The sequence below is a fragment of the Carassius gibelio genome, chromosome B13 (genome assembly GCF_023724105.1).
Source record: "Carassius gibelio isolate Cgi1373 ecotype wild population from Czech Republic chromosome B13, carGib1.2-hapl.c, whole genome shotgun sequence".
In the NCBI taxonomy this organism is placed as follows: domain Eukaryota; kingdom Metazoa; phylum Chordata; class Actinopteri; order Cypriniformes; family Cyprinidae; genus Carassius; species Carassius gibelio.
The window spans coordinates 2,160,830-2,179,695 of record NC_068408.1 but is presented as its reverse complement, the minus strand read 5'-3'; the positions used below and the strand labels follow the sequence as shown (position 1 = coordinate 2,179,695).

At 34.0% G+C, this 18,866-nt stretch overlaps 1 protein-coding gene across 1 annotated transcript in view; it reads right to left on the bottom strand.

Annotated features, from left to right (window-relative positions):
* LOC127969947 (adhesion G protein-coupled receptor A3) overlaps positions 1-18,866 on the bottom strand; it is a 96,054-nt gene that overhangs the window by 32,545 nt on the left and 44,643 nt on the right. Inside the window, exons 13-14 of the mRNA XM_052572119.1 lie at positions 3,187-3,376; positions 2,665-2,873 (exon numbers count right to left, since the gene is read on the bottom strand). Coding sequence (XP_052428079.1) covers positions 2,665-2,873; positions 3,187-3,376 — 399 coding nt within the window. The remainder of the gene's footprint in view (positions 1-2,664; positions 2,874-3,186; positions 3,377-18,866) is intronic.

The window sequence follows — 18,866 nt, the reverse complement described above, 5'->3', positions numbered from 1 at the left end:
AACATATTTAAATTATATTATTTATGCACTTTTGACATGTGGGTAAAAGCATTTATTCAACCTTAATTTTGTATTTAATCAGTAAAAGTAATTTAATAACCAGCTCAACATAATTAATTATCAGATGATTACTTTAAGCTTTATTAATAAAGGATTGTTTGGATTTTGAGAATATAGGCTTAGAATATTTATGCATTGATAATATGATCAAATAATATGAATAGAACCAAAATTAACAATATTAACAAAATTGGGCATCGCAATATTTTTTTTTTTATTTTTTTTTTTGTGCAAAATCACAAAAAGGATCACATGTTACATTTCAGCCAGTTTTGTGGCGATGACAAAACTACTGATGATGGACAGTAAAAATACATCTGGGAGAAAAACAACAGGTTCTTTGATTTGCATCAGCTGTGTATGAGAAGTCAGGGATCTAGCACTGAACAAGATCCCAGTCAGTGTAAAGCGAAAGCTCTGGAGAACAGACTCTGATCTGATTCTGGAGCATCTGCAGCGCAACAGGTTCACAAACGCAAACCAATTTACACCGCGCTCGCGTTCAGGACGCGTTTAAACGCGCGTCGCAAACGGACTGAAAGCCTCTTTTCTCAAACACTGCGGACTGCGGGTGTGGTGACTGCATCAGCTCTCTCTCTCTCACACACACACACACACACACACACTCACAGCTAAACAACACGCGATGCAACGCTTTCACCTCCCTTAACGCGTCAAGTTCAAAGCATGATTTCATTCGCTGTAGAAACCCACTCAGATCTCCACGCACGACCAGAATCGATCACCTCGAATTCGATTCAATGCAGCTCTATTACGCGAGAAACACTTAGATTTTTCATGCACGATAAATAGCCTGTTTCGATGCACAACGCACGCATTCGCGTCATGTTTGGACGCATAAAGCGCTGAGGTGCACCGCACTGACCTCCCAGTCGATGGAGTCCCACTCGTCGGCGAACATTCGGCTCCCAAAATCCACATCAGATCACTTCCACACGGTAAAATCCCACATAGAGAGCGACGGAGTCATTACGCGTCCGCTGAGCTGCGCGTAAAAGCGCCATGAAGAAGAATAAAGGGAAGTGCTCTTGCTAATTACTCATTAACCTGAGGCTTTCAGCACTTATTAGAGCTTCAGTCCTTCAGGAGTGAGTCAGGCTCACAGCTGAGCCGATGGAGAAACATCCTGAACAAGAGTTACTGCGTTTGACGCACATCCAGCCGCGTGCGCCTTTAAGGAAAAGTTGTTGTATAAGGGCTTTCCGAGATCCTTCCCTTGCCGAATAAACCCTGAAGGATTTCTGCTGGCGCTTCTATCATAATTGGAAGCAAATCCTAACGGGATGAGTCACGAATCCTTTAAGAATCAAATAAGATCCGGCTGGATACGCGCAGACTCTTTTATTCTCTGTTTGTATTGAGAACTGATTTCAGTTGATCCTGAAGGATCTGTTTGATGCTCGCTGCGCCTGAACTGAGTGAGTTAAAGCTGCTCCCGACTCCGTGGAAAGACCCAGTGCAGCAGAAAAGCAGGAATAAACATGCAGAGGCGGCTCTGATGATGCTGCTTTGTAAAGTGATGCAGCATCAGAGCCGCCTTAATCTTAGCTGTTGCCATGACAGTGTTCATTTAATTTTTAATGCATTTTTTATTAATTTTATTTTTATGTTATTTATTTATTTATGTATTTCTATTTTTAAATTGTTTAAATACTAAATAATAAAGTTTAAATACATTTAAAGTTTAAATATTTTTACTAATAAATTTGTGTGTGTGTGTTTATCTGTATAATGCATAAATATTTAAATAATTTCAAAATGTTAATTATATATATATATATATATATATATATATATATATATATATATATATATATATATATATATATATATATATTATTTATTTTATTCTTTTTATTTTCTTTTTTTATAATCATATTTAAAAATCATTTTAATGAAATGACGTGCATTTTAATATCTTTATATATTTTTTAGAACTTCCACGTTTCCTGGTTCATATTTTAATATTCATTACTTTTTTAAATAACACTAGCGTTCATTTATTAATTAATTAATTAATAATGTTTGTATTTTCTATTTTAATTGTATTTATTTTTTATTATTACATTTAATTTATTTAAAAAAAAAAAAAAACATTCAAACAACATTAATTTACAGCTTAATGTATTTTCATGTTTTTAGATTTATTTTTTAATATTTATTTTTCTGGGTAAAAGTGCAGAATGAAAAACTAAATCCACTTTTACATGGTACATAAGCCGCTTCTGAGCCGGCTTTGCAGTGTAAAGATGGCATTAGAGGATTCTTGTATGATTGCACTTGCTTCCATATTATCTTGGATACCCCAATAGCAGACCAGCACATTTTATTGGATATTTTTTGGACTAAAGTGCTATTTTGAATTCTGGACCTCAATGCACTCAATGCAAAACGCGCTGCACAACTAAACGTGCACTGAATTAAACTCACATCGGTCACTTGACATGTACACCTCATTATCACGTGCACCCAATCCACACCTCACACCATTCGCCCCTGCTGATATTTACATGCTCGCTGTGTTTCATTGGCTCTGTGTCTCCACAATAGACATACTCCGAGTCGGTCGAGCGGGACTCTTACCATGAGCACGGCGAGGTTGTTGTGGTGCGCGCAGTGGATGGTGGTCGTGTTGTGCCCCGAGCCCGTTATGTGGCAGCCTTCCGCGCGCCAGCCGCCGTGTCCATCCAGCAGATCAAAATCCCAGTATGCCGCGGTGGGGTCTACACCCAAAGAGAAGTGCCGGAGAACGACGGTAACCGGCTGCACGGGGCTCCCGGGGCTACACCCATCTGTACAGGAGAGGAACACATTGCGTCAAGTAACAACCCGAGTGGAAACTCCTCAAGTGTTGCATCTATATGGAAGCAGATGCATGCAATCAATCACATGCACATCACAAAATTTAACAAAAAAGATAAACTGCGCACGCAATTCAAGTCGTGCACAATTGCAACGCGACAGTTGCACCATCGTACAAGCACGCGCTTGTTTTATCATAACTGCATGTGACGTTAAAAACCAAAAAAATGTAATTGCAAACCACTTTAATGGTGATAAATAAGATGCACGGATGCAATGCATGTGAAAAAATCCCAGTCTTACCTAATTTGGTGAACGCAACTGGTGTCGAAACGCTTCTGCGCTTGCCATCGTCCGCAAGATTTGACGAATTCCCCGTGCACGGAAAGAGTTTTCCATTGCGGAAGACGATCAGCTGCAGCTTACAGGTGGAGTTGTGCACAGACCGAGGGGTAGCCAGCGGGAAATGTATGGAGGCGATGGCCACCGTGTTCTGCAAACGGAGAAACACATGTGCATCAGATGCGCAGACGCGTGTCAGCTCCTGTCTGACTGAAGAGAAGAGAGAAGTGCTGGAGGAAGCAGGGGCTCTGCTCGTCTGTGGTCTGCCGCAGAGGTGGAAATGATTGTGAGCAGCACAGCTCCCTACAACATCAGCTTAAGAGCAGTCTGATAACAGCACAGAAGCACAGGGGTTATCAGCATCATCAGCTTCGCCTCTTTATCTGTGAGGATAGTGGGGAATATGTCAGTGTCTACTGCAGATGCTGAAGACCAAGAACAACATGTTGTTTTGGCCTCTGAAAACACATTTAGGATTAAAGCGATAAGCAGATGTTAATGCAGAGACAGTGTTTTTGTAAAGGCCTTTTAAAATCAAAAGATGTGCTAAAAATACTAAGTTGGGTTGAAAACCATTTCAAAACTGGTCATGATAACTTGGAGAAAAATATTTTTGATAAACAGCAACAATAAACTTGTACCACTAAATAGTACCATTTAAAACAATCTAATAAACATTGGTAAAATATTATTATAAAAAAATACCACAAAATGTCAATAAAAATATATAATCAAATAATGCTGGATAATAGTTGCAATAAGTAGATACAGTATCCCATTTTTTTAACACCGTGCAATCCCATAAACATGTATTATAATAAAACACACAATAAAAAGCACAAAATATAAAACAAAATAAAAATACTACTTTTATTATATATAATCACTGGATAGTAAGTACATCATCATAACAAATTATGATAAACATTTTTTTTTCTCTCTTTAAACATTGCGTAATTCCATAAAAATATTATAATAATAAATATAAAATAAAATGTATTTAAAAAAAATCCACAGTAGCATCACTGGATAGTCCAGTAGAAATGGTAAATAAATCATACAATTGTGATTGTGTAATTGTCATAAAAATATAAATATATAAGACAATGAAAGTTGTCAAAGTTTTCTGTTTTATTTAATTGCAATTTTGTTTTTGTTTTTCTGAGCAAGAAATAAATATCATACATTTTGCCCTGATTTACAGAAGACACCCAGTAAAATGTAATTCAGTGTAACAATCCTGTCAGGCATATTTACAACAAAAATCAATTTATGACATATTAAAAGACTAATAACTTTCACCCCAAAATACTAATGAGTTGTAATTTTACATTTTTAACATTTGCCACTCTCCAAGGTTTTGCCCGTTTGTCAGAAGAATTTTGTACTAATTAAAAACACAATAAAATTTAGTACGCTCCATTATTCATTTAGATATTTTAATACGTAAACGTCAGAATAAGCATGTTGTTTAAATTTTTGCATAAATATTGTGTTACACTAAATGACAATGTAACATTATTTCAATCAAATTTTGACATTTTATTCTCCAAAAACTTTTTTGAAACCTTAAAAGTAGATATTTTACTTGCATTTAATGTGCTTTCTATGGACACAAAATCACTTTTGTAGATTTCTTTTGATGCGGACATCTTAACGTCTTTGACCCACACACACACACACACACATATATACATATAAATTCATATATATGTAATTAAATAAATAAAGAAATAAACATTAATACATAAACTCTAATAACTGATGCTGAACATTTTGTGCAATCCCTGTTACATTTAAAACCCACATCAAATCAGACAACGTGGTGAAGAGAGATAATTCAGCCTTTAGAGATGTAAACAGTCTCAGTTCCCATCAGCTAGAGGCGGTCCGTGTCCAAAACCCCAGACTGGAGCGCGGCGGCTCTGGTGTAAGGTCATGTGTGACGAGCGCCTGTGCTTAGAAAGCCTGCCGCCAGCATTCGTCTGCTCCGGGAAGAGAGACATCAGTCTGTGAGCAGCCACGAGTTTCATTCACAAAACCAGGCGCCTCTTCAGTCATGCTGTGATCTCCATACGTGACTCAGGGCTGGAGCTGAAAGCGTCTTTTACCCAGAGTGCACTGCAGCATCCCAATTACATTCCTGCAGCTCTTCAATGCAGCACTCACATCTACAGCACATACTCTTAATCTGAATGAAGGGTGATGTTTATTTGAATGTGTCTCCGTAAGACATCTCTCTTTTCACGCTGACTGTAAATGTTTCTGAAAAAGCCTCAGTTCCTCAGTGGATTGTTCTGTGTTTATGAAGGCGGCGTTCAGCACCACGGACAGCAGCCAAGATAGTTTTTGTTAGTAAACAACATATAGCTTGATTTGAACAGGTTAATTCACTCAAATATATTTATTATTTATTTATGATATGCATTGTTTCAAAGCATTGTTTACAAAGAATAACTAGTGATCACGTCTTATATAAGCCTGTTTAACCCTGTAAAGCCTGATATATGAAATAATAGTCTTCTATAAAAAATATAGCTAAAAACAATCTCTTTGTCTGATGCATCATGCTTTTACGGCTAATATAACCTGATATAGTGAGAAATATGAAGTAAAAACAGCTCAGAAATACGCAATTTCCATATTTCTATAATGGCATTCTGTAGCTTGTGATGTAAATCAATGCAATATTTATAACAGTAGAGCAGATACAGACTTAAAATGATCTATATATTCTATATCTTCAATAATATGTCTTTGTAAGATGATATTGAAATGATCCAAACATATAATGCAATGCAATTCGGAAATAAACGCTTCTAAGAAGAATAACTTCTGAAATTGTGAAAGCACAACACTGCATATCGATTTAAATGAATGCAAAATGTAGTTAGAATATTATTTTGTATTGCATATAACATTCAGATGCAATGCTGATGATTGTGCACATGCACATGAACTAATGTTCAAATAAACATTATGAAATAAAAAGAAAAAGCATGGATTAATAAAGTTATGCATATAAGCATAAATGCACATTTGTTAACATTTATTTTTTTTATTCAGTTTCTATTATCAATGTATTTCGTTCTTCTAGAAATCGCAGAAAATAACACTGTATTTTAGATCGGAGGTCTGAACTGACAGAGATTATTCAGATGTATTAAACTGCATTAGTTACTAACAGAACCCGTGTGTTTCAGTGCTGTTCTGTTGCTCCTTCACACATTTAATCAAACAGACTTGGCACTACATGAAGTTCATTTGTGTAAACCCTGAACTGAAGCGCTGGTCGCAGCAGCAGTTCTTAACAACATGAAGCAGCTCTTTGAGAATCAAGGGAATCCCGTTTTGTGGCAGAAGCTGTAACAGCGAAATGAAAGAGATTAATTTACAAAGCTCTCCACTCTTTTTTGCACTTGGAGAATTCGTGTTTCTTTACTCAGACAAAGATAAGAAGAAAAAACATTATCACGCCAACTGGCTGCTGCATTTGTCTCTGCAAACCATCACCAACATAGTGTTTCTTCCTTTCTTTGGATCAAAGCATCTACAAAACGCATAAATGTACATAAATGGGATTTGTACAAATGTCCAGATAACTTTGGTACTCGATTATACAATGTAGGCTCTTCTGCTCACCAAGGCTACATTTATTTGATTAAAAATGCAGTTAAATTGTGAAATATTTTTAAAATGTAAAACATCTTTTTCTGTGTGAATCTGTGTTAAAGTGTAATTTATTTCTGTGATGTGCAGCTGTATTTTCAGCATCATTCCTCCAGTCTTCAGTGTCACATGATCTTCAGAAATCATTTTTTCTGTTGCGTAAAATGTTTGTAAAAACAAAATATTTTTTGAGGATTCATTGATGAATCGAAAGTTCAAAAGAACAGCATTTAATTAAAATATGAAGTTTTTTTGTAGCATTATAAATGTCTTTACTGTTACATTTGATCAATTTAATATCAGAAATGTTTCTTGAGCAGTAAATCATCATATTATTCTGATTTCTGAAGATCATGTGACACTGAAGACTGGAGGAATGATGCTGAAAATACAGTGGAGCATCACAGAAATAAATTACACTTTAACACAGATTCACACAGAAAATGGCTATTTTAAATTGTAATAAAATTTCTGATTTTTTACTGTATTTTTGATCAAATAAATGAAGCCTTGGCGAATACAAAAGACTACAAGTTACATGTCCAAAAACAATTACTACCTTCCACACAAAGTCACTGTACTACGGTATTCACTTCATTTACTGTGTCAAATGGAAGATTTAATCTCAAATAACTCTTGATTATCATTAAAGGACTAAAAGAAGGCCACGGCATGAACGATGGAGGCCATAAAACCTCAGCGATGGAGCAGGATGGATGAAGCTCTCAGATTATTTAAAGAAGTCTTTTCTGTCATTAATTTCCCACAGATACCAGTGCTTTCATGTGCTTTTATGAATCATTCTGAGCAGGAAATGATGAAAGCAGATGAGTTTCAGTGCAGGAACATCATTCAGCAGCGTGATTCTTGAACAAGAACCTCCAGAGAGCGCTTTTCCACACCGTTTATAATTTATTTTATTTTATTTTATTTTAATTAAAGGTAAAATTGAAACCATAAAAATATAATCAAATTATAAATATTAAACAAAAATAACAAAGAAATAATATTTAATAATAATATATGAAAAATGCTTAATTTTGCATTTACCTGTTTGTACTAGAAAATTTATAAATGAATAAAACTTTATAAACTTAAAAAAAAGAATTATATATATATATATATATATATATATATATATATATATATATATATATATATATATGACCTAATAAAATGACAAATTATTAACATTTACACTAAAATAAAAAAAACACACATTATTAATAATAATAAATATGTAACAATTACTAATAATATAAATACAACTAATAGTATTTCAATTTTATTGGTTCCTAAAGCTAAAAATATTAAGATGTCACCAGCAACAACTGCATCATGGGTTTGATTCACAGATAATGTATGAACAGAATTAAAATGCATTCACAGTGACAGATGCATGAGAAACAGTGAGAGAGTATGACAGTGTGCAAACTCTTTAGTCCTGACACACATGACAGAGGTTTCTCACCGCTTGAGGAACGCAGCGTGTGCTTTATGAATCAGAGATCATCCCCGTTACACTCGTTTCTACACAGCGCTCTGAATTAAATGCCGCTCAATTATTTATTGTGTTGTTGCAATTTCTTCACACATCTCTTTCATGTGATTACTAGCAGCCTCGTCACATCTCCACCTGTGATTGGATCTGAAATCTGCTTATTGTTTTTCCCAAGGAGTCGATATTTTCTTTGGTGTGTCAGAAACCACGAGAGTCTCGACGGGTTTCATCAGAAACTCACGGCTGTGCTACAATAACGCAGATGAACATCTCCTAACCTCAACACAAAATCACAACCGACTGCATTTACTTTAATAATTCATGATTTATCAGTGCATGCTATTCTGAACGATAAATCACAAGAACTATTTCACTGAAATAAACATTCCTGGACAGAACTGAAAAACACTCAACAATGCTTAATAAAATCCAGTTAGCCTTAATCGTAGTGATTTATATTTATTAAAATATTTTTGTGTTAAGATAAGCACCAGCTATTAATATATTAATTCAAATTAAAATATTAAAACAAGATAGTAACAGTAAAAATTAAAAGATGGTCAAAAATAATTCCGATTTTTGTTGCGTGTGTGTTTTTGAAAGAGCCTCTTTTTAAGTCTGTATTTATTTGATCCAAAATACTGTAAACATATTTATATTGTGCTTTTTTTGTATATATATTCAGCAGCACAACTGTGTTCAACATTGATAATAATCATACATGTTTCTTCAGCTTCAATTCAGCATATTAGAATGATTTCTGAAGATCATGTGACACTAGTAACTGATGCTGAAAATTCAGTTTTGACCACAGTTATAAATTATATTTAAACGGATGTTCACATAGAAAACAGCCATATTAAATTGTAAAAATATTTTACAATTTTTACTGTATTTTTAATTAATTAAATGCAGCCTTGGTGAGCAGAAGAGACTTTCAAATACATTTAAAAATCATAATTCTTTCAGTACTGTCTATGAGCTGTCAATGTTTTTGTGAGTTTTTATGGTTGACTGACAAGATGCGCATTAAATATTGCATGCGATTTATCGTGCAGCTATATTGCATTGTGTAGAAATGTTCTACAGTCTATACACGGTATTTAGTTCAATTATATAAGTTACTGTAATTAAATTACAGAAAAAATAAGAGTAATCCCCTACTTTTTCAAGGGAAAAGTAATCAAATTACAGTAATTACGGTAATCAAATTAATGTAGCTACTGTAGTTACACCCAACACTACTGATACGCAGCACTTTCACTGCAGCTTGTGTCGTGCGTTTAGTCTGTATCACATCTCTCATCCTAAATACGAGCTAAAGTGATCATGATTTATTCAGCTCTTCATCTCAGCAGGCTCTTGAACTGATGCTAATCAAACAGAAAAGGCAAACGCACTGTCAAGATTCTGTTGAGGAAAATGAGGGCAGATGAGTTTCTGTTCACTCAAACACTGGATCTTATGTCGTGTTCTGGTCATTTTGACACAAAAAGGCTAGTTAACATCATCCCATTGGACTAAAACTTACTGAATTTGCTGACAATATATAACTTCCCCCAAAAATGTATAAAACTAAACTTTTCCGCACCTTGTTACACTACTCAAAATATGACCAGCCTTTAAAAATGATAAGATAGATTATATTTGGAGCGAAATTTAATAGACTGAGCCGTAGATCACTTACAAGCTACGCAATATCGCGTTCATTATCGAAGGCGATTCATCTAAGGTAATGAACGCGATATTTTGTAGCTTGTAAGTGATCTACGGCTCTGTCTATTAAATGTTGCTCCAATTATAAGCAGGTGATTAGAACCAGATTTACTGACTAGATGCGCATGATCATATCGTTAGATATATATCGCCCAGCCGTAGTCTAAAAACAGCTTGTATTGAAGGCTATATAACAAAACAGCTGTGGAATGTTCTACTCTATGATGTTATAGTATGGATAAGCTCCGCCTACGCATATAATCATCAATACCTGGTTCTACATCACTGGCTGTTTAGCCCCACCCACCAATACTACATGACTGCCTGTTAAGCCCCACCCACTGATTCTACATCACTTCCGGTTTAGCTGCCCGCTCGCCGATTTTACCTCACTGCCTGTTTAGCCCCACCCACTAATTCTACATCACTTCCGGGTTTAGCCCCTCCCACTGATTCTACAGCCCTGGGCTGCGTTCCCCAAACAACGACGTAACTCGCTGATTAACCACCTTAGTATGATGCATTGTTTTGAAAATAAACTAGCTAGTTTCATGAACATGGTCACATACCTGGCATTTGAACCACACTGGTCAGACAACATAGGTCCACTGTTAATGGAGTCACACGCACGTGGTGGAGGACTAACTTATGCTGTTTAGCTGATTAGAGATCTCTAAGATGCTGCTGTATTAAACATGTTAACTACTGACTAATTTACTATTTTTATATCCTTGCATTTTATTGTTAGATAGAATTGAAGATACAGATAATACTGCATGTTAGCTTGCTTATTGTGCCCAAGACCATATTTTTTAAGCCTTACTAACAAGAAACTATGTTTCTAACCACAGGTCGAGAGCTGTAGTTTCAACCACATAAGTTTGTGACGCTGATTGTGAACATTTGTTTGAATTATGGTTTCGGGAAACCCAGAATCATTGAACTATGCGGGTAACAACAGAACTTGCGACCATGGTTAGCTAATGATGCTTTTGGAAAACACACCCCTGTCTGTTTCGCCCCACCCACCAATTTGTGCCAGAAACGCAGGTCTACACAGAAACTAAACTAGGACTGCACGATTAATCGAATGCAATGCGGTTAAACACAAGGCAGGATTTGATGGGGATTTTCAGAAAGATTGAAACTAAAAGATGGTGCTGTGCATTCTGATGAAGGGATCAAAAACAGGATGGAAAATAGTCTATTTCTTCTAAATTACGATGCTTTTTTGATGTGCAAATCTTGAAAAGGTAGTTCATAACCCCTTTAAATGAACACCAAAATAATCCATAAATTATTATTTATTTATTCTCAAAAACTGAGGTTCAGCAGCACAAGAAATATAAGAAGCAGTTTTTAAATCTGGTTTCTTCAGATACTCCTCAGGCTGATGTGCTATAAACACATATAACACTAAAACTTCTTCTCATTCACCATCTCTGTAGAGAAAAGCCTTCATACGGCACATCAGCAACTGTTTTTAACATACGATAAAACACCAACGAAAGAGTTTGAGGAGTAAAATGTTAGAGTAAAGTTAATGTCATCTGCGGCTCGAGTCTCCACAGCTCACTGCTCAACATTCTGCATTGATTTACATTAAAATTGCTAAATTATCACTTGCAATGGAAGCACTTCAGATGAAATGTATTTATAGGCATGTTTTAATGACGTTTCTTCTTGAAGCATTGAGAGACCCAGGAATACTGTGGAGCGTTTCTAAAATAAAGCACAATAAAGGCAAAGTGCAGTAAAAAAAAAAAAAAAAAAAGTTTCTCTTCAGAAATTACAAATGAGAAAACCTCAGTAATATGTTCATTTTCTGTTTACTACTACTACTACTACTACTACTACTAAACCTTTATCTAGCACATTTAACAGTCCTAAAATGTAAAGGTATGTAAAGATGTAAAGGTATGTGTTAAATGAGGTAAATTCAGTTTTGTATGTAGAAATCTTTCGGCTCTAAGGTCACTGGAGCTGAGGACTGAAGGGTTTCTTTCACATCAGTTGAATGGGAATCATCACCCAGCTGTCCTTCAGCTCTGGATGAGTGTGAGTGAGTGTGTTTCATGTGTGTTTAGTGCAGTCCTCGTCTGAAGGGCTCGTCAGCCATGCAGTGGTAATTACTGCAGCTCTACGATTACGAACCACAATGCATTTGCTTTTTATCTCTACGACCTTCCTGCATCCTTCATCGCTCTTCCATCAGCTCCTGTCATATACACCTGACGACCTTCCTCAGCTTCAGAATGACTTTATCAATAAAATCCATAAAAACACTCTCGCTATATCTCTATACATAAACACGAATAGAGTTTACCACTATAAACATAAAATGATATAATCAATAAGTCATGGCTTCATATGTTTTTGCATTATTTTAACTCAGGGTTTCCAAAGTGGAGGTTCGCGAGTTGAGAAAAAGCTAATAAGTCATCATATCAATGTAAAACAGAAATAAATAAATTGGGCTGCAAAAAAATTGTGATATAGCTTAGAGAAACGATCAAATGAAAGGATGCAATTTAATTAAATAAGTGTATAGATTTATACACTGCATGAATGACTTGTTTTTTACAGCATAATTGCAGTTTATAACTGATATATTTCTGAAATATAACTAATATTATTATAATGTATACTGTAATTGTATATATATAAATATATATATAAATAATAATAATATAATTTATTTAATTATTTTTTTAATATTTTGCAATTTATTAGATTGGTTAAAGACAGAAATATATTACAGGTATAAATGACATATGTACTGTCAAATTTATTATTGTTATTATTATTATTATTATTATTATTATTATTATTATTATTATTAATAATAATAATAATAATAATAATAATGTTACAGTAAAATTGTAATTTAAAGCAGTAATATATTATATAACTGTATTTTTAAAATAGAGGTTTTAAAGGCAAATAAATTAGTTATAAATTGAAATTTTACTGTAAAATACTTTATTGTTGAAAATAATAAAAACAGGATCTTGGGAACCAGTCGAAACAATTATAACTTAAGTTTAAGTTCCATTTTCATTTAGTTCAATATGATGCACGTAACTGAAGGGAGGGGGGGGGGGGGGGGGTCCATAAAAAAACTATATGAAATAAGGGGGAAAAATAAAAATTATAAAAACACAAAATTATTAAAACGTTGAAAAATGAAAATCAAAATATTTTGTTACAGGCAATTTAATTACAATTAAAAGTTTAAAGCCGCAACTGAACACAAGTTATTTTTTTACACGATAAATGATACAGAATGCATAATCCTTAATAAAACAATACCATACAAGGAGAAAACCATTATATCACTTTTGCTCTGACAATATTCACAATTTAACAGAACATGATCTCATACATTACTATTTAAACGATACTTCATGCAGTAAAAGCTACTACATCAGCATTTGCTTGTAAGTGAATCAGAGTCGTTCAGTGTCATCAGTGATTCAGAAACATGATGCAAGAGCACAGCAAATGCAAAAACCTTTCATATATAACATTGCTTTTTAAGTAAAACCTCTCGCCTGCTTTATGAGTGCATTACCAAGTCAACAGCTAATCTTACTACATGTCCTCATAAACGGCTTCAATCCTAAAATCCTCCTCTCCTGTCTCTCTCTCTCAACACAAACAAGGCCAGGATAAGTGCTGGTGACCCGGGGCTTGTAAAGCAGCCGCTGCCGATCGATTTCCCAGGAGAGAGTGTGTCTGATTGATACAAAGGAGCCATACAAACGTTTCCATCCCTGCATTGACGGATTCATTAGAGCTGCTTCCAGCTAATACATCATTCATGCTTCCAGCGTCGTCTCTGGCGGACACAAGTGTCCAAACACATGAACGCACAGTACACAAACAGTCTAATGCATCTGGTTTACAAGACCAAAACTAAAAACCATAAAAAAACACACATTATCGGAACTTGAATACAATTTCAAGTAAATACAATAGAAATTAAACTATAGATATAAAATAAAATATACTTAATTTATTTCAGCTAGTTGCAAGTCAGCTTCTCATTTTCGTTACTTTACCTTGAAAATCATAAAAAATGATATTAGACTAGTGCTGCACGATTAATTGAATGCGATTGTCATGCAATTTTGTCAGTAAAGCCGATTCTGTGATTAGTAGTAAATCTCCAAGTGGAGCAGCATTTAATACAGAGTTCTCTGATAAGCAATGCAAAAAAAATTAAAATTATAATAATAAAATGATATAATCATACGATTATGTACTCAAAGAAACTGTTCGCGATAACATTAGCTTTTTATGTAGCTTCTCCGTGAACTACGGCTCTGTGTAGTAAATGCTGCTCCATCTGAGAGCATGTGAAAATACCATATTTAAAAACATGTTTTTACTCCAAACTCTCTTCATAACGTCAGTCGAGTGTTTGAAATAAATCCTTCTGTGAGATGATGTGGCTCTTACACAGAATAAAGCATGCAACACATTTCATAATATTCGATTAGCATTGCATATACTTCATTATAATGAAAGTTTTAATAATAAGAACATATGTCGCCATAGTTGTGTTGCCAATTATTAGTCACGTTGAAGTAATGAAAGCATTTAAATGAGTGCTGTCAAACGATTAATCATGATTAATCGCATCCAAAATAAAATATTTCATTTATAACATGGTGTGTACTGTGTATATTATGTATATATAAAAGACACACACATGCATGTATACATTTACGAAAAAATGATAATCACAGCTTCTGTCTAATCGCAATTCCGATTTCATTTCGAATTATAGTGCAGCCCTATGTCCGACTTTGTAAACTAAAGTTTTACTCCAAAAAAAATCAATATCATTTAGTTTCACCATGGTATTTGTAATAAAACTGGTTATACAAAAAGCATGGTTACTAGACTTTAATATAGCGAAACCATTGTTAATTTTATTAAGGGATATATGTAAAAATCAGGACTTTGGATTCTGCATCAAATGATTCACTCTAGGTGACTTGAAAGTCCCGATCTAAATCAAATGATTTGCAATACATGACTCGATTAGAGTGCTTCGAATAGTGAATCATTTTTCGACGCAATGGTTTAACTGAGCGATAATGAGTCGAAATTCGAAAATGAATGGCTCTTTTGAACTCTTTATTTGCGAGTGAATCACTTGAACTTTGGAGTTTGAATCAATCCAGTGTAAACGACTCAACTGAATCGTTCGTCTTTTCGAGTCTTCAGTCATGTTTACACGACACTGTCAGCGATACTACTTGCTCAGCTCGCTATTTTTATGACATTTACTGAAATAAGTGGAGAAAAAAATGTTTACAAATAAAATATAAATTTTCCAAACCAAATATAACATTAACTTGTTTTAAATCTAGGAACATATTCATAAGAGGTTACTTCTAACTAGTTAAACACGCCATTAATATAATGATCTGCAGCTCAAAATACATGATTAGATGGAAACATTGTGCATTATGATGGCGTTTGTAGATTAACTCACTGTATCTGAAATCATTTGAGCTGCAGTTCAACAGAAAATCAGAAAAGCATCCAGTCGCTCAGACCATTGAAGTGAATCTTCAATTTACCAGTATATATTTTGAGAAATGATTGTTTTATGTGATTGTATTAGTCTGTTTGGAGTTATAGTCAATGTAAAACGAGCTAATAGGAGAAGCAGATGAACACAACTTAAAGAGAGTAAACTTTATCATACCATAAACTTTCAATTTCATAGCACCTTACTAATTTCTTAAACTAAACTTATAAGCAGCAGAAAGAAAAAAAAACGAAGCCAGAAAACACAAGAAAAGCTCTTTATAAGCAAATGAGCAATAAATGAGGCGGATGAGCTTCAGGAGGACAGAGATCTGACTCATGGACAAAACTAAACTATAACTAACCACAGAGACCTTAAATATTGAATCATCACACCATTAAACACACACACACGGCTTGAACTGCTGCGGTTAACAATCAACAGTCAGATCAGAAGAAAATGAGAAACACAGCAACATTTCTAAAATAATTCACTAACAATTCAGTTTTCCTTCATTAGCATTGTGTGCTAAAAACAGCTAACGTGTTGCAAAAAGGTTCATTTTTTAAATGACAGGAAAATAACAGCTTTCTCTTAAAAAAATAAAAATAAACTAAAAAAAGGGAATTTGCCCCTGTATATATGCTACATAAATACATAACATTATTATTGGATAAATAACTAAATATATTTCAATAAACAAACAAATAAACAAATACAAACAAACAGTATCATGAAAAATGCCAGTAACATACTTTCAGAAAAGGAGTGTAAGAAACTAATGTTAAAATAAGACAAATATACTTATGAAATCACTGAGCTTCCCCAACCGTTTTACTATGATGATCTTTCTGATATCAGAAATAATCCACACTACAGATTCAGAAACACTGTATATACAAATATACAAATATCTAAATCCACTCATTAAATTCATACACCATTATTAGATACTTGACTAAAGAGTTTCTCATAAATCATTAACAATCGCAAACACATTAAACTCAACACAAGCAGAAAAAAGTGAAAATATGTCCACAGACTGACCTCAATATGTGTTTATTCCCCTTTTCCTGAAATCATCCAGTTTGCTGCCAGATTAATCAAAATAATTCCACAAAGATTCTTGAAAATCCATTTAGAAAAACACAGGGATGTAATTATTTCAGAGAAGCTGAACTAAAGGCCTCAAACAGACACCTGCTCCCTCCAGACAGGTGCAACAAATTAAAAGTCCCAACTTCCGGTTGTGCTTAGGGAAAATAAAATAAAAATAAAAATAAATTCTCAAATATTTTTATAAATTGACCATACAGTAATTTAAGTAAATGCACAAAATGAGAAAGAAAATGAGGAATTTTAGAGAGCATTTCTTTACAGAAACCATCAAGGATCAGGAACATAATGGGTGTAAAATAAGGTTTGAGAAACAAACAAACCAACATGCATACATAAATAATATATTAAAATTGTGTTTAAATTGATTTAATGATTGTGAATAAATTTTACACACACACACACACACACACACACACACACACACACACAGTACAGTTCTCCAGTACAGCAGATCTGCTGAGACACTAGAAACGATCAATCAAGCCAATTAAAAGAGAGAAACACTGAGCAGATGGCTTCAGTCATGCACTTGATAAAAATGTTGAAAAATAGTCATTCACCATATGCTTAAAATCCTTACTTAACACAATATGATGTGTCTAGAGAGCTCTGAATGATCGCAAATCTGAAGAAGCATAAAACTACACAGCAGAAATACTGCGTCATTTCTCAGTTTCGTCTTCTACATCTGTTGAATTCTGTATTTCCTCTGTTGAAGTGAATCCTCTTTACACACCTGCTTCTTGGCATTGTGTGCATTTTCTATAAATTCTCACAGAGGCAGTAAATGTCATATATAAAGTTTGGCATATGAGTTTGTAGACTGATTATGGGTCATACAGTATTTATAGCAAAAACTGAATGCTGATGCTTTATTATACAAAGCTTAGTCAAGAATCCAACATGCAGACTGTCTCTCCAACAGATTAATACTTTAGTAATCCTCTATTTCTACATCTGTTACGATGATCTCATTGTCTCGCCGTCTATTCTGCTTTCTAAGCAACCGGAGTCCTTTAACCATGAAAAAGAGAGAGAGCAGATGATGAAGACTTGCTTTTGCAGTAAGTATATACAGCATAGAAGTTCAAGAAGTTTCTCCTTCTCAAAGAAGTGAGGAAGAGAAATGCAGATGAAATGGTAAAAGAGCCTAAGAATGACTCAGTGATGACGATGTGGCTCCATAAACTTTTAATTCCTTCATATTAAATTCTCTTTTGATTCTCTATCATTGTATTGTTTCTCTTTTATCTGTGTTATTGTTGTTGAAGCTCATCGCTTCGTCTGGACGCTGTCGACAAGATGATTCATGCTGCAAGCATCACAATGATTTGAGCTTCAAGAGACACACAATTAGCTAGTATTTCATTCTCAGTTCATGAGGGTGAATTTCAATTCAATTTCTTGTGATGCACAGAATCTAAACTGAAATGACAGATAAAGGAGTTTACGGAAGTGCAATAAAAATGTATTTATATAAAACTAAACAGATATTTAGATGACATCTTCCATCTTATAAATTAGTTATATATGATTATATTTTATATACTGTATGGTTTGGAACGATGAAAATATTTTTGTGTTTTTGAAAGAATAAACTCCAAGTTGGCATTTCTTTTAGTTAAAAACACAGTAAAAACTTTTTTTTCTTTTTTTTTCACATAAATATTTGGACAGCACAACTGTTTTCAACATTGATTGTAATGGTGCTGAAATTCAGATTAGTTCACAGCATTAAATTACATTTTAACAGAGAGTCACATCGAAAACACTTATTTTAAATTGTAAAAATATTTCATAATTTTTACTGTACTTTTTCATCAAATAAATGCAGCCTTGTTGGGCAGAAGAGACTTCTTTCAAATATTTAAAAATCATAATGTTTTCAAACTTTTTGACAATTACTGCAGATTCGATTTTTAAACTTCAAGGCTTTTTAAACCCATTTTTATAACTTGCAAAAATAAATAAATAATGCAATTTGGGTGTCTTCAAAATGTAATTAATTATAGTTGTACTTAAGACTGGCACTGCTCAAATTATTGCATCCTGTTAGAAGCTGATCGTTTGTACCATCATTTATATTGC